The sequence below is a fragment of the Panthera uncia genome, chromosome B1, assembly GCF_023721935.1.
Source record: "Panthera uncia isolate 11264 chromosome B1, Puncia_PCG_1.0, whole genome shotgun sequence".
Taxonomy (NCBI): Eukaryota; Metazoa; Chordata; class Mammalia; order Carnivora; family Felidae; genus Panthera; species Panthera uncia.
Window position 1 is genome coordinate 98,023,772 of NC_064811.1, and position 14,877 is coordinate 98,038,648.

The 14,877-nt window shown below is 36.5% G+C and overlaps 1 protein-coding gene across 4 annotated transcripts in view; it reads right to left on the bottom strand.

Annotated features, from left to right (window-relative positions):
* SEC24D (SEC24 homolog D, COPII coat complex component) overlaps positions 1–14,877 on the bottom strand; it is a 110,148-nt gene that overhangs the window by 42,364 nt on the left and 52,907 nt on the right. For all 4 annotated transcript variants that reach the window (XM_049631092.1, XM_049631089.1, XM_049631090.1 and 1 more), the window contains exon 9: positions 2,601–2,739. In XM_049631092.1, coding sequence (XP_049487049.1) covers positions 2,601–2,739 — 139 coding nt within the window. The remainder of the gene's footprint in view (positions 1–2,600; positions 2,740–14,877) is intronic.

Genomic DNA, 14,877 nt, shown 5'->3' on the forward strand with positions numbered 1-14,877 from the left:
CACTGACAATAGAAGTATTTAGAATAACCAGCAATACTCTGGCTTTAAGCGTTTCATAAAGAACAACATTTTCATTTGCAAAACCACAGAAGTAATATGTTTTCTGTTAAAATGAACAACTCAGTCTACTTTATTTTTAGTTGTGAACTAACACTTACAAGACTATTTTCGCAGTTTGGACTTAAAAATAATCACCAAGATTTTTCTATTTTCTTACTATATCGTGGCCATTTCTTTTAAACAAGTTTTATAACATTCTTATGTACATATGGATCTCTGAATTTGGAAAATTCAATGTTTTGAAAAGATGAGGGAAGTGGGAAACTAACAGTCTCAGCTGAGATAAGTAAACTATGAGGGCCTAATCCTGCTATTTTGTTACTTTTAGTTGAGGTAGATGATGTTGGCTATTTACAATTATGGTGTGATAAATTCTACATAGTGTAACCTATAGTTAAGTTTCATTCACACATCTACATGTAACGCATGAAATTTTTCCTTTTAAAATGAATTTCACATTCATTAGCATTTAATATTATCTGTTGTGTTTATAAGACAAAATTCAAGTCACACTGTAAATTATGCACTACAGTTGTCTCCTGCATGCCTTTTGACCCTACATGCTTCCCACTGTGTCATCTCTGGACACTTTGAAGAGAAATAGAGTGAAACCATGTGATCAAGCTTGCCGGGTTCTTTCTAACTTCCATAAACCTCTGTCTTCTTTAGACCTAAATGAAGAATGCAGGTGTTAGTGTAAATCTATGGGAGTCTGGCTCCTCTTAGGGACAAATGTTTGAGCCTAGTATGAATAACCCTATAGGAAAATGAACATAGCAGCCTCCTAGGAGCGAATACCCAAGGAAAGAGAATTCATTACGGGGAGATACAAGAATTCTGAGTGGTTTTTCTACCAGGAAGTGGCTGTGCTCTGAGCTGACACTTTGGGTGTGAGGCCAGGGTGTTACACCAAACTGAGGATCTTGGATCTAGAAGCCACATAGATTTCTGATCACCTTTCTAAGAAAGTTGAGGGCTTGGATAAAGACACAGAGGTGTGGGTGATTTTGGTGGAGGCATTTATACAAATGCTGCAGGAGAGGTCTCTGCCTTCTCATCACTCTTCCCCAAAAAACTAAAGTATAGGGAAATGAATTGTCACAGGGCTCCTGAAATTCAGGTCCCAACATTAAGTAGTAGCCAATGACTTGGTTGCAGATTTCATCCAAGATGAAACAAGGAATAAATTCTTCCCTAGAAAGAGAAGTAAGGGTGGAGAACCAAAAGAATCTGGCCTCACAGGGAGACCCAACTTGCACTGAGTGGATGCCACAGTTATAGCAAGGAGAGAGACATCCCAAGAGGATGGCAGTTTTTGAGATGAGGCTAGAAACCAATGCTTCCACTCCATAGCAAGGCATTTAAGAACTGACCAAAGGTTTTGTGAGACTCACAATGCCACTTTCTAGCCCTGTAAGTAGGACAAAACCATGGGCTGTAATAAGGGGGCAGGGAAACAAGGAGCTCTCCCACCAGAAAACACTCACGGAGCTGAGGTGCCATGAATGCAATGACATAGGCAGAAAGTTGTGCCTTAGCTCACTCATCAGTAGGGAGTAGCCAGCAGCCACAGGACTCATGGCTCCTGGGCAGATAGGGTACTATACATTCTTCAGATTTAATGATCTGCAGGGAAGCATGTCTACAAAGACAAGGAACAAAGGAAAACATGTAGAAAGTTCATGCTCTCATAATCATTACATGGTTCTAGAAAAACTCTAGAAACGTAAATGAATGTGGGAATGTTTCAGGCTGAGTATGTGCTTTACTTAACACAAAAAAAACTAAAAAAAAAAATAGACACATTATGAATATAATAAATGCTAAGTTGCTTTTACCAAGTTTGTGGGGTTTTTTTTCCAACATCAGTTAGTTCATACTGGAATGAAACTGAAAATACAAAGAATCTGGAAAAGCCCTTCATAATAATGTTTTTTTTTTTCCTTGTTAAACAATGCAACATTCATACTGAAGGGGAAAAAAAAATCTATACACATATTAAAGCCCTTAGTTATACCAGAGTTTTCCTAAATACTGATGAGCTCACATTCAGGAATAATTCAGAGGAATAAAGAGAAAAAAAATCTCTCCAACTTATCATCCATAAACACAGATAAAATAAAAGTTCTTTATAATTTCCATGGAAGGAAACCAATCAGAACGTGCTCTACACCCCTCCCAGCCTCATATAAGTGCATTCATTTGCACCTGCAGTTTCCCACATAAAGTTTCTGTGTTTCTCATTTTTATAAGAAACATTTCAGAAGTGGGTAAGTCCTTTTATTTCCTAATCCCCTTCCACAAAGGCTCAGTTAGAGGCAAAATAAAATTTTACCTCTCATGCTTATAGATGATAAAACTGAGAGACTTTTTCTTTCACAATGCCTCTGAGTTATTCTTGAATGTGAGCTCACCAGTAGTTAGGAAAAGCTCAGGTGTAATTAAAAGCTTTAATATATATTTTTCCCCTAAACTAAGAAGTATAATATATTTCAATTAATGAAGAGCTTTTACTAAGAGCATTTATTGGCATCACTTACCATCATTCACACAGTTGCAAAATCCACACTGATACCTCCTTCCTCCTTCAATGAACTGCATAAAGGGGCACATGTAGGCTTTGCACCTGTTGCATCTGACTGGTCCATTCTCTCCATGATTTACCAAGTAAAGGGGAGTCTAGAAGAAGTGAAATGAAGAGACAGGTGGGTATAGGACTTCAAGGTACTTCAGAATGCTATGCAATAACTGTAATTCGAAAAGTCTTCCAAGGGATTCACTAAGGAACTCTTAACTCTTAGTGTTTGCCAGGAAGGTAAAGATGCCTCTCTTGATACCTTCTGAATTCAAGGCCATACCCAAACAAAAATTAATTTGTATTTTTATCTCACTAATAAGGACACATGTATGTTTGTGTATTTATGTATATGTGTGTATATATATTTATCTGTAAGTGTGTGAAGACAGAGAAAAAATACAATGATGGCAATAATATTTAATAAAGCATATGTTAAAAATGTCCTGGACACCTTGTATCACATATTTTGCAAGGTTTGTTCATTGATTATAAATAAGGCAGCGAATTGGGTCTGATTTTAAAAGCATTCGTTTGTATACAGGTCTAGTTTGTCTAGATAGTTCCATCAAAGAATACAAAATGTTTCTTCAAAAATGCAACTATCTGAATAAATATGCAATAATATTCACTTATTTAGGCAAGGACGCTGATTCTGCCTTTTCTGCTTCTTTATCCCATGACAAAATGTACTTTCAGTGTCATTGGTCATGTGTTGCCAGAACTGAAAAAATAAATATTTCCACTGCTCTTCCTACAAACATGCATAAAAACCATTACACAGCTTGAACGTGGAAAAACTCAGCATTAGAGTCTGCCTTGTTTTTCAGCCCTTCTGGCTTTCAGAATAAAACCACAAAGATTCTTCTTGTTTTTATAAATCTCCTTTAAAGATAACATTTCTAGAAAAGCTTGAAAATTACAGGGTTTGGCATGTTAACTATGTTTTTCTTTAAAGAAAAAGATGTAGCAGACTGCTTTTTAATGGAGACCTGAGGAGGAGGAAGAAGGTGGCGGATGAGGCTGGGTCATAAGGCCATTTTCTACTCAACTTACAAAACTGAGATTTATTGTTTGTCCCTGTCCAGATGTTCAGTGTGAAAACTAATCTACTGCTGAGGTTTGAGAAATGAGTTGTGAGGTTTCATAGCAGAAAACAATAACACAACACATAGCAGAAAACAATAACAACAACCACAGGTTTAGTATAATACATGAAAGAATCAGGGAAAGGATAAAAAAAAAAAAATTCAGGATCACTTCCCATTACCTCTGCATTGGCCTCTGCCCCTCCTCTTGCCTCAAGGAAGCCAGAAAATGGATTGGATTTTCTTATATGGGGTCTCTTCTGATCCACACCATGGGCATAGCTCTCGTGCCCCACTGGTAGGATTGTGACAAGGATTAAATGATGGATACATGTGCAGTACAGAGCATTGTGCCTGGCACAAAATTGTTGGACAAAAGGTAACTGGTGTTGTCGTATCTATACAGAACAACCTTTCCTCTGTCAAAATCACTCAGCTCAGAAGAGACTGTGTTTAATGAGAGAATTATAGTTTGATAAGTTTAAGATAGGTTTGAGTTTCTAAAGGCATTTGTTTATATAAACATGTTAATTAGCTAACTTGTTACTGTAAACTGCCACTGTTAAAATGATCTAGAAGAGAGGGAACCTACCTTCCAGGATATTCTGATACAGGCTAATGGCTAAAGTTGAGAGCCATGGAAGATTTTAAAAACCCTCCCCAGGAATTTGACTTAAATGCATACATATTCAAATATTGACACATACAATACTTTTTAATATACACTGTGTTTGTGAGGCAAAAACTGACAAATGTTTGTCCTCTTTAGCTGGCAATAATAACTAATCTGAGGGAACAAAAGGAAAGCAAGCAGAAAGATACAGGACCCAACCAGAAATTGTCAGGACAGTGAATGGAGGATTAGAATAAGAAGTGAAAGATAACAAAAATGCAATAACAACATAGCTATTTCTGGATCAAAACTATCAAGCATGATTTTGTTGCTGTTCTCTACAGCTGCAACCTCTGAGATCAGAAGATGTTTTCAAGAATTAAACCAGGGAGAAAGTCTGCAATTTGCCTGCACTCCAGCCAACTTTACTTCTCTCATCCTTTTATTTTGAGAGTTCAAAGACTATAATCAATTCCCTGAGAGACTTTAGAAATATGATGCCATTATTTGCCAGACAAAGCAGAGGTAACAAGAGGAAAATTAACCATATTTTTACTGATATGATTTACCCAAAGACAGGCCCAGCCTAAAATTACTGTGAAACTGTCCGCAGCTAACACCTTAGCATTCCAGTCCTGGCAGATTCAAACTTGCAGAACCAAAAAGTAATGTCTAGTAATAAACTGGAGTCGAGTAGTGACTGTATCTAGGCTGTTAAATACATTTACATTTTTTTTTCTATTTTCACTCTTTGGAAACTGGATGATGGATAGGTAAGTAAGGTCTTCAGACAATTGAGGTGACAGTAAAGAATGTTAAAAGCTTTTTAACTGTTTACATTTTCATTGGGGGCAACAGAACAAAGTTTCTAAGTTACACTGCCTTGTTTCATCTCTCTCAGGCCATGTTGAAAACTATCAGAGATTTTCTTTGCTCTCTCCAGATGTCCGCTTATCTGTTGTACAGTAGTCTGTGTGAGCTCATAAATAGCTAATCTCACTTTTCTTCTCAGTTCAACTTTAGTGTATATGGCTTAAAAAAAAAAAATCTAATTAGTTTCCCAAAAAACTCTAAGTGTTTTTTCCTTATCAAGAACATTATATCATATTTACTTTAAACTTATTTCCAGATTTTATAATTTTGTTTATAAATGGGCTTTAATCTTTTGGCTTCTAGTATATTTCTGCCTGCTCTTTCTTTTCTGTTCTCCTCTTTCATAGAAAAAGTATTGTTGGTTCTGATCCTGTGTGGCATGAACTTATACAACATGAAAGTGATGGGGAAGCTGAGTTAGAAGAGGAAGAATAACATTTGAATCTTTTGCTTGTAGTTTTGGATTACCAGGGCTATGCCAAATATTTTACTGATACTAATTTTAATTAGGATGCTTTAATTGAATAAAATGTCTCTCTTTTTTTTTGTGCATGTATAATAGCATGCTCAATTCTGGGCCACAAGAAAGTATATAACTCACTGAGAAATAAGGTTGAGTGTTAAAATGATGTGACTTAAAAGCAAAGCAAACAAAAAACCTTGGGGTTATTTTTCCAAGTAAAAGGAATAGATAATAAGATGTATCAATCAATAACTCTTTGGTACTACTACTACAATTTAAAATGTTTTCTCATATTAATATATTATCAGTTTTCCCAATATTCCTGTCATTCTCTCAGGTAACTGTAACATTTGTACAGTAGGGGCTGGGTATATGATGTGCCTTGGTGGGGTAGTCAGTCGATCAGGATAGAAAATACACGAAACAAACAAGCATGTAAATATGCAATTAAAAGAGCAAAGTAGGATTAGAATAGTTGAGAAATAGTCATTAGTAAGAATTGTCTTTAGCTTAAAAAGCAATGTTAAACTATTTGAATCGCATCCCCAAAGAAAAATACTCAAGAAAAATGAAGTACAATGTAGAAAGATCCCACATGAAGAATTCTTATAATTTGTAGCCTATGTCCTTTGTTTTGGTATCTCTATAACTAAGAAAAGTCTGAATACACAAGTCCTGCTGTGTAGTCTCTCTTTTAGGCAAGTAATGAATACCAGAAAGCACCTAAATATTAAAAGCTTATAACCAAACCTGGAAAGCTAAGGAAAATATGAAGGTGTTTTTATAGCACAGATCCAGTAGATGGCACTGTGCAACTAAAAATTAAAACAAAACTACATAATTTACCCGGTAGGTAATAAAATACTCAAGATAATTATGCTACATTCATTTAATGTAGCTCTAATAACATTAAACTTCTGTCAGCTATTACTGTCACAAAATTAAGAAACTTATACTTCTCTTGAAAGAAAAATTAATGGTTAAAAATATTGAGGGAAACAAAATTAAACAACATGAAATACAGGTTACTTTAAATATAAATTATATAGAAATTATAGAATCTGCCTAAATTACTGAAGATAATAGTCCAGAAAAATTTACGTTACGTTTCTAATCCCCTGCCAACTTTTCCTTGACTCCATGTGGGGAAACAGGCAGCCCCAAAGCACAACGAGCAACCTGAAGACAGCCCAGCCCGGGAAGAGAAGGGCATGAGGAAGCTGATGCTCCTGCTGCCAGCGTCTACCTCCCGCTTGCCACATTAGCATTCCAAGCACAAAATAACAAAGCAAAGTCAGAGAAGCTTGCATCACGGTGCTCAGGAGCACACTGTGATGAAGAAATTATTTTCTAAAGCAAACATCTATCTTCCTGCTGGAACATCAAACCATAGGCAGTGGTGTGCGTGAAGGGAGGGGTAGGGCAGAGAGGCCAAATCGGAGATTTCAGGAACACCCTGCTGTAGGAAGGTTACACTTGCCCATATCCAGGATATGGCTGGGCAAAAACTGTCTCACATTGCCCCACTACCTGCCTCCTTATTTTTCAGCACCAGAGTTCTAAATAAGAGTCCTAGAAGTTCTAATCACGCACACACAAATTCTGTAACAACCTACCCTCCCTCTGTCTTTTAATACTTGTTTACTAATTGTGAAAAAATACATATTTTCCATTTTCAACATACATTTCTCTTTCCTTTTTTCTCCCTTTATTTCCTTCAGTAGAAGTATCAAAAGAGGGGCGCCTGGGTGGAGCTATTGATTAAGCATCTGACTCTTGATCTCAGCTCAGGTCATGATCTCACAATTCGTGACTTTGAGCCCTTCATCAGGCTCTGTGCTGATGGTACAGAGCCTGCTTGGGATTCTGTCTCACTTCTCTGCCCCTCTCCCACTTGTTCTATCCCCTCTCTCTCTCTCTCTCTCTCAAAATAAATAAACAAGCTTAAAAACATTTTTTAAAGTATCAAAGAAAGTAATCAGTCTCCTTCCTGGACTATACCGTTGTCTTCACATGACCAATAGTCTACTTTACTTAGTGCCTGAAAGAAATACCTTAACAGAGAACAGAAGAGAACAGAAAAGAAAGAGCAGGCAGAAATATACTAGAAGCTAAAAGATTAAAGCCCATTTATAAACAAAATTATAAAATCTGGTAATGGGAGATAATTTTTTTTGCTTATAGTGGGCCCTAAATCAGATCAAAAGTTTTATTTTTTTTAAGTGTATTTATTCTGAGAGAGAGAGAGATGGTGAGCAAGAGAGGGGCAGAGAGAAAGAGAGAGACAGAGAGACAGAGAAACAGAGAGATTGAGAGACAGAGAATCCTAAACAGGCTCTGCACTGTCAGTGCAGAGTCTAATGCGGGGCTCACATTCATGAGCCATGAGATCCAGACCCAAGCTGAAACCAAGAGTCAGACGCTTAACCACTTAACCTACTGAGCCATCCAGGCGCCCCTCAGATCAAAAGTTTTAAAGTAAGATAACCTGCTGAAATGTAACACAGTCCTCCAGCTTGATAAAGGGTCGTATTTAACATCAATTATATTCCCCAGTAAACCACTATAAATAGATATCTCTAGCAGCAATAGTTTCATACTATCAAATGTATTTTGGCATGTAGCTACTTCTTGGGATTGGAGTACTGCTTATTTTTTGGATCTATATCAAGAAGAGGTCAGCTGATAACTTAGATTAATCAGGGGGATGTAAGGAGAAGCATGGAAATGGTATGTGAAAAGATAATCCAGAACCTGTGATGAACAACTACCCTTGAAAAATGTTAAACATTCAGACTATTAGACATGCTGGAAGACGAGCAGGGTTAGATTCCGGAGGATTATGCCCAGAAGCTAAAATGAAAAGAGAACCTGTATCAAGTGCACTTAGTAAAGACATTTCCATAGGACAGAGAAATAGGAAGCAGCTTGTACGTGTTTTCTATTTCTAGCCTTGCCATATAGGATATTCAGTCAGCTTACATGGAAAGAAAGGGTACAGAGCAATAGGTACTTACTGTACACATATTTCCTAAACAGCAGTACTGTTTTGTTTGACTTTTTTAAAATAACAAATATAGCATGAAAGAATATTTTCTGAATGCCTTTTAAAAATGTTATGCATCTTCTGAAAAGAAACAGAGCCTGATAATAAAAACATTCAGTGCACTGTACTAATTCTAAACATACACTTTCTTTTTTTTTTTAGAGAAGTATGTTTTATTTATCATACACACAATGCACCATAAGAAAGCACGCAGATTATAATTGTCTCTGATTTCAGTCCAGGGTTGTCAAACTGTATTTTGGAATGAAGCAATCTTAACATCTCTTGGGAGTCATAAAACTTCTTCTCATTTTGTGAAAATCTTTATCCACCTTTTTGCCCAAAAGTTATTGCCTATACACAAATGTAGCCAAACTCTATTACACCACACAATGAGATGTTAAAAATGCCATGATGATGTTCCATATTTACTTTCATAGATTTCCTATATCAGCATTTTTATTTATTTTTTTAATATGGAATTTATTGGCACACTTTCTAAGGATGTTTGTAGTTGGCCTTTGTTAACCTAAAGCTTTGTGTTTTCATATTTCCAGAAAAGTATCCTCTTGTTAAATGCACTTCAAAGATGTTTTCAGCTTTTTTCTCTTCAACATCACTGTAAGCCTATTTATTCCTATAGCTATATCTAGAGCTTGTGTTGGATTTGAACATCTTTTTAATTTGGAAATGGATCCTTTGCATTGAGGGGATGTGTTTCGTCTTGTCTATCCAGCATTGAAAAATTCTGAGAAATTTTACCGATTAAAACCTACAATACATGTAAGATCATAACTATTATGTATTATCTATAGTTTAAAATGCTTTCAAATATATGAAAATATCAATTTGATATTGAGATACTCCACCTTGGGAGTTGGAATTGCCATCCATGGGTTCAGAAGGGAATGGAGGGTCCGTGACGAAAAGTGACTTGTCCAATAAATTGCAGGACCGCAGCTTGAATTCTCACTCATTTATTCCATCTATTTGCCTTCTCTGTGATACATATACAGAAACTGCTTTGCAGACTGTTTCTATGGAAAAGCCTATAGTTTCAGAGAAAGGCTCCATTATTCATGATCTTTGATTTGAATCAAGCACCTGGTAACCATTAAATTTCTCTTGTCATTTTTCTCTTCCTCTACAGCAGCTACTTTATACCTTTCCAATCTCCAAATAAGCTCTCTTTCCACATCCCTTAGCAGATAATTTTGCTTCCTTGTTCAAAAAGAAAATAGAAGACCTCAGACAGGAACTTCCTTGGCTTTCCTCCACCAATTTGCCAGCTTCTACCTAATATTTTCCTTTCTCTCCCTCTCGTTACAAGGGAAGGGGTGTCCTCCTCCTGACTTCACGGAGACCTTGTCTCGACCTGGCCCCTGAGGACCGGCTTAGACATTTGAGCTGTACATTCCCATATTATCTTGTGCCTGACAGCACTCATCACACTGCTTTACTTTTCAGTATCACTACTAAATTCTCAGGTCCTTGACTTGTAAGTCTCATTTGTTTATCATTGTATTTCCAAGAGCACAATACCTGCAAGAGTGGGCAGTCAACAGTTTTTGAATGAACAAACAAATCATCTATCAGGTACTCACAAACACACTGTTGTAAACCCAGGGAAGCTCATGATAGGCACGTAAGCAAAAGGTGCAAATAAGAGAAGAAACCACTTGTGCTGAGGGTCAACAAAAGCGTCTTTCAAAAAGAGATAAGCAGTTATGAGGAGTTATAGTTTCAGTGATTGACAGAAAAAGACAATTTCAATCAGGAAGAATAGTGTAACACAGGAGGAAAAGCTTGGGTATGTTGGTACTTAGTAAGCAAGTAGCCTAATTCAGCTGAGATGGAGGGTGATAAATAGGAAAGCTGGACTGATTTTGAGGAGAGCTTTCAAAACCAGGTATGTCCCAAATGGCTGTGCTTACAACACAGGCCACAAAACAGACTATATGGTAACGATTCAGAAGATAACTGAGATTTCACCATTCAGTAAATTAAATGATGCCTTTAGAAAATTGGTTCATTCGGTACAGGTCTTAAAACCTTCTTATAAATTAGTGAATTCTATCATGTTTTACAATCAACACGAGAGACTTGTAAAATTTGTTTCATCATCTCCTATATTTTATTCAATTCATAAAACTCTTTAAAAAATAAACTCAAAAGATATTTGAATATTAGTTCTAATTTTTATTTTTATTTCTTTAAAGTTTACTTATTCATTTTGAGAGAGAGAGCACAAAGGGCAGAGAGAGAGGGAGAGAGAGGGAGGGAGAGGGAGACAGAGGATCCCAAGCAGGCTCTGAGCCTCCAGTACAGAGCCATGCATGGGGCTTGAACCCATGAACCGTGAGATCATGACCTGAACCAAAATCAAGAGTCCGATGCTTAACTGAATGAGCATTTTTAAAGTAAGTATTTTTTAAGTAAAGTAAGAATTTTTTTTTTTTAATTTTTTTTTTCAACGTTTTTTATTTATTTTTGGGACAGAGAGAGACAGAGCATGAACGGGGGAGGGGCAGAGAGAGAGGGAGACACAGAATCGGAAACAGGCTCCAGGCTCCGAGCCATCAGCCCAGAGCCTGACGCGGGGCTCGAACTCACGGACCTAGAGATCGTGACCTGGCTGAAGCCGGACGCTTAACCGACTGCGCCACCCAGGCGCCCCTAAAGTAAGAATTTTTAAAGTAAGTTTCTAACTTAAAGAATTCACTCCTTAATACTATATGTAAGTTTCAAGTTCACCACTGATCCCTAGGGCCTTAATTACAAAGTAAATTCTCAAAAAATACTTGTTGAATGATAAGGAGGGAAAGATAGAAGAAGAGAAAAACAGGTTTAAAAGAAGTCTGAACAGGGGTGCCTGGGTGGCTCAGTTAAGCATCCGACTTTGGCTCAGGTCATGATCTCATGGTTCGTGAGATCAAGCCCCATGTCAGGCTGCAGCGCGAAGCCTGCTTGAGATTCTTAGTCTCTCTTCTCTTTCTGCCCCTCCCCCACTTGCAGTTTCTCTCTATCAAAATAAATAAACTTAAAAAAAGGTTTTTAAATAAATAAGTAAAAAATAAAAGAAGTCTGAACAACAAGAAAACTAAAAAATGAAGGAAGAAGGAAAATACAGAAGTCATGTGTAAACCTGAGGATAATCACAGAAGATTAGGTTTGGATGAAATAAATCCTAATATGCTAAGTTCACCCTAAAATATGCACAAACAGGAGACTCTTTTCCTACAATGGCCAAAAGCATCTCAAAGCAATATAGCTGTAATCTTTCTATTTGGGGCCTCTAATGCCAGGAAGGCTCTTTAGTGGAAAGGCCAAATTGGACCATATGCTAAAGTTTAAGGAAGGGGTGCTTTTCTAAGAAGGTATCCATGGTTTCAAAAGAGAAAATAAATACAGTGAAGAGAGCATTATATCAGTTTTCCTGACTGGCAGTCCTACTTCATGACTAGATTATAAATGGTAGATAATGATCCTAAAGCAAAAAAAAATGGTCAGTTTAGATTGGTTTTGCTGACCCAGGTTTTCAAGTTACAGGTATATTTGCAAAGATCAGCACCACTTTTCTTGCTGGAACAGATGTTGGAAACTTCTGAGTAAGACACTCCTTCTTAAGGAGCTATGATATTTAGGAATTCTACAGTTGAGAGATATTTTCCCACAATGCATTTAAACCTTGACCTATTATAGTTTATCTTTTATCCCTAAGGAAGAATTCTATTTTGTTGTCTAATTATAGACCAATTGCAGAAGATATATTTGCTATAAGAATGCGTGGATGAAGAAAATATATTTTAGACTTAAAAACTCTATGAATCAAGTTTGTTTCTTCCATAAAAAAATAAGTGGCAGTTTTCTGTTCCTCAAAGGAAAGTTATAAAATACTACACTTTAAAGGTGAAAGTGTTAAAAATAATAACCCTAGGAGCACACTCCCTTTGTCTCTCAGCAGAATTGTAAGTTAACCAAAGTCTTCCCTCATTTATATCACTTCTTCATATGGCCATGAAAACACCTTCAAATCACTGTCCTCTGTGCATGAGTCAAGTCTCTATTTAAATGGCAGCTTCTCAATCAGGCCTATCCAACCACCCAACTTAATCTGAAACCTGCCAACTGCCCTTTCCCCAGGCAGCCCTCATCTTCCTAACCCTGCTCCGTTTTTTCCTTTCTCCATATGTTACATCATTTTCTCATTTTCAGGTTCATAGTCTTGTCTTCTCTCAGTTAAAATGTAAGCTCCATGAGGGTAGACAGAGATCTTTATCCGTATTGTTCACTGACATGTCTCGAGTAACAAGAACAGGAAGTGGCACATATTGGGTGAACAATAAATGTTTGTTGAATTAAATCTTCATTGAATAAGGCAGACTAAGCAAATTACTGGTTCTTCATGCAATCCAATCTGCTGTCAATGTAAATACTGCTCAGTTACCGTCCCTGGTGGGCAGCCACATCTACTGGCTAGACCACTTCCCAGTGACACAGGATATCATCCTTTATGAGCTAATTTCATCTGGGCAAATAACCACAAGCCATTTGGAGGAAAGACTTAAAAACAGGGTTAAAAAAAGTTGAGAAAAAAGTTTTCACTTAAAAAATGCATGTGACCAATTCAAAAGCATCTGGAGGAATAAGTACATCTATATATTTATTATATACCATTAATGAGCTGAGAGGGAAGATGGCTGCATAATTTATCAAATAAATAAAATTGATAAATATGATCTAATATACATTTTATATCATTTTCCTTTAAGGAGAAATGTGGGGGGAAAAGGAGAAATATAGTCAAAATTATATATTTGAAGTATTTAAATAAAAGATTGGTTCAAAACTTGTAAAACTGTAGCAGCAAGAGAGTATGGAACAAAGTAAGCCAAAAGAAGTTTAGATCTCATCCCATGTTCAAGACTATGATACGCTACTTCAGTTTACCTCCGTAGTTCAGTTTAGGTCTAATAAAAGTGATTTCTGGTGGAGGAGTTCTATGATATCTACCTACACTAGATTTTATAATTATGGCTCTTCTATTTTACCTGCTTTTGCAGAAATATTGTCCCAGGATGCTCTTATTTTCCCAAACAATGAAAAACATTTTAAAGACTCTACTCTTCTTTTTTTTTTTACACGTCTCATATATACCACCTTTTTTCTCACTCTTCATAAATATACACACATATACACAGTATATATTTTCACATTTATAGTGAAATAATACTGAAAGAAACAACCATTGGAGGGATAAAATTGAAACCTAAGCTAACCTTAGGAAGAATTTAACAGTCCAGGAAATTCTTTAAGCAACTGTTACCCAGTCAGCACAGGTGGTTTTGTCTGCCAGCAACACTAAAAGCAAGGATAATTTGCAGTGAGTCTCCAAATGGTGATTTTTCTTAAGAACATATGTGTGGGAAATAAAACATTTTCTTTGATATAGAACACAGAGATGCAAATAAATGTCAGATGCCTGGATAGAGATGACTCCAAAATGCAAGTCCTAGCCTTAGCTTGGTTCCTAGATAGTTCAGTTTTATTTACTTTTAACTCATTTGGTTAGAAATATAGCATTTACACATGAAGTGGATGTTCAATAAATGTTTACGCAAAGATCTCTATTCTGCAAATCTCATCAAGTTACTTGGCTTCAAAATTCTAATTTTACTCCCAAATATAAATGATATTGTGTAATGAAAATGTATTAAATATTTATTTAGCGCAAAAATGTTCCAGGAACTATTTCAGGCCTTGGGAAAGCAATAGTGAGGAAAATTCACATGTGGTCCCTTCCTTCAGTCAAATACACAAGCATAAAACCACAAACTGTGACGTGCTATAAGGGGAGCTACAAGGAGTATAAATGTGGGGTATCCTGGAAAGCTCTCCTGAGAATGTGACTTTGAACCAAAATCTGAAAGTTGAATAAAAACTAATTAGGCTAAAAATACAAGACAGGGTGTGAGAGATTGAGGGGAAATTATTCCAGCAAATGTCCATGAAGCATCTTATGGAAAATCAAAAGTTCCATAAATGTTTATGTAATGGTGAGTGTTTATGATTTGAATAAAAAGAAAATTATGATATACTATCCAATGACAGGTCCTATGCAACACTTCTTTTTAAAAATATAAATGAGGGGCGCCTGGG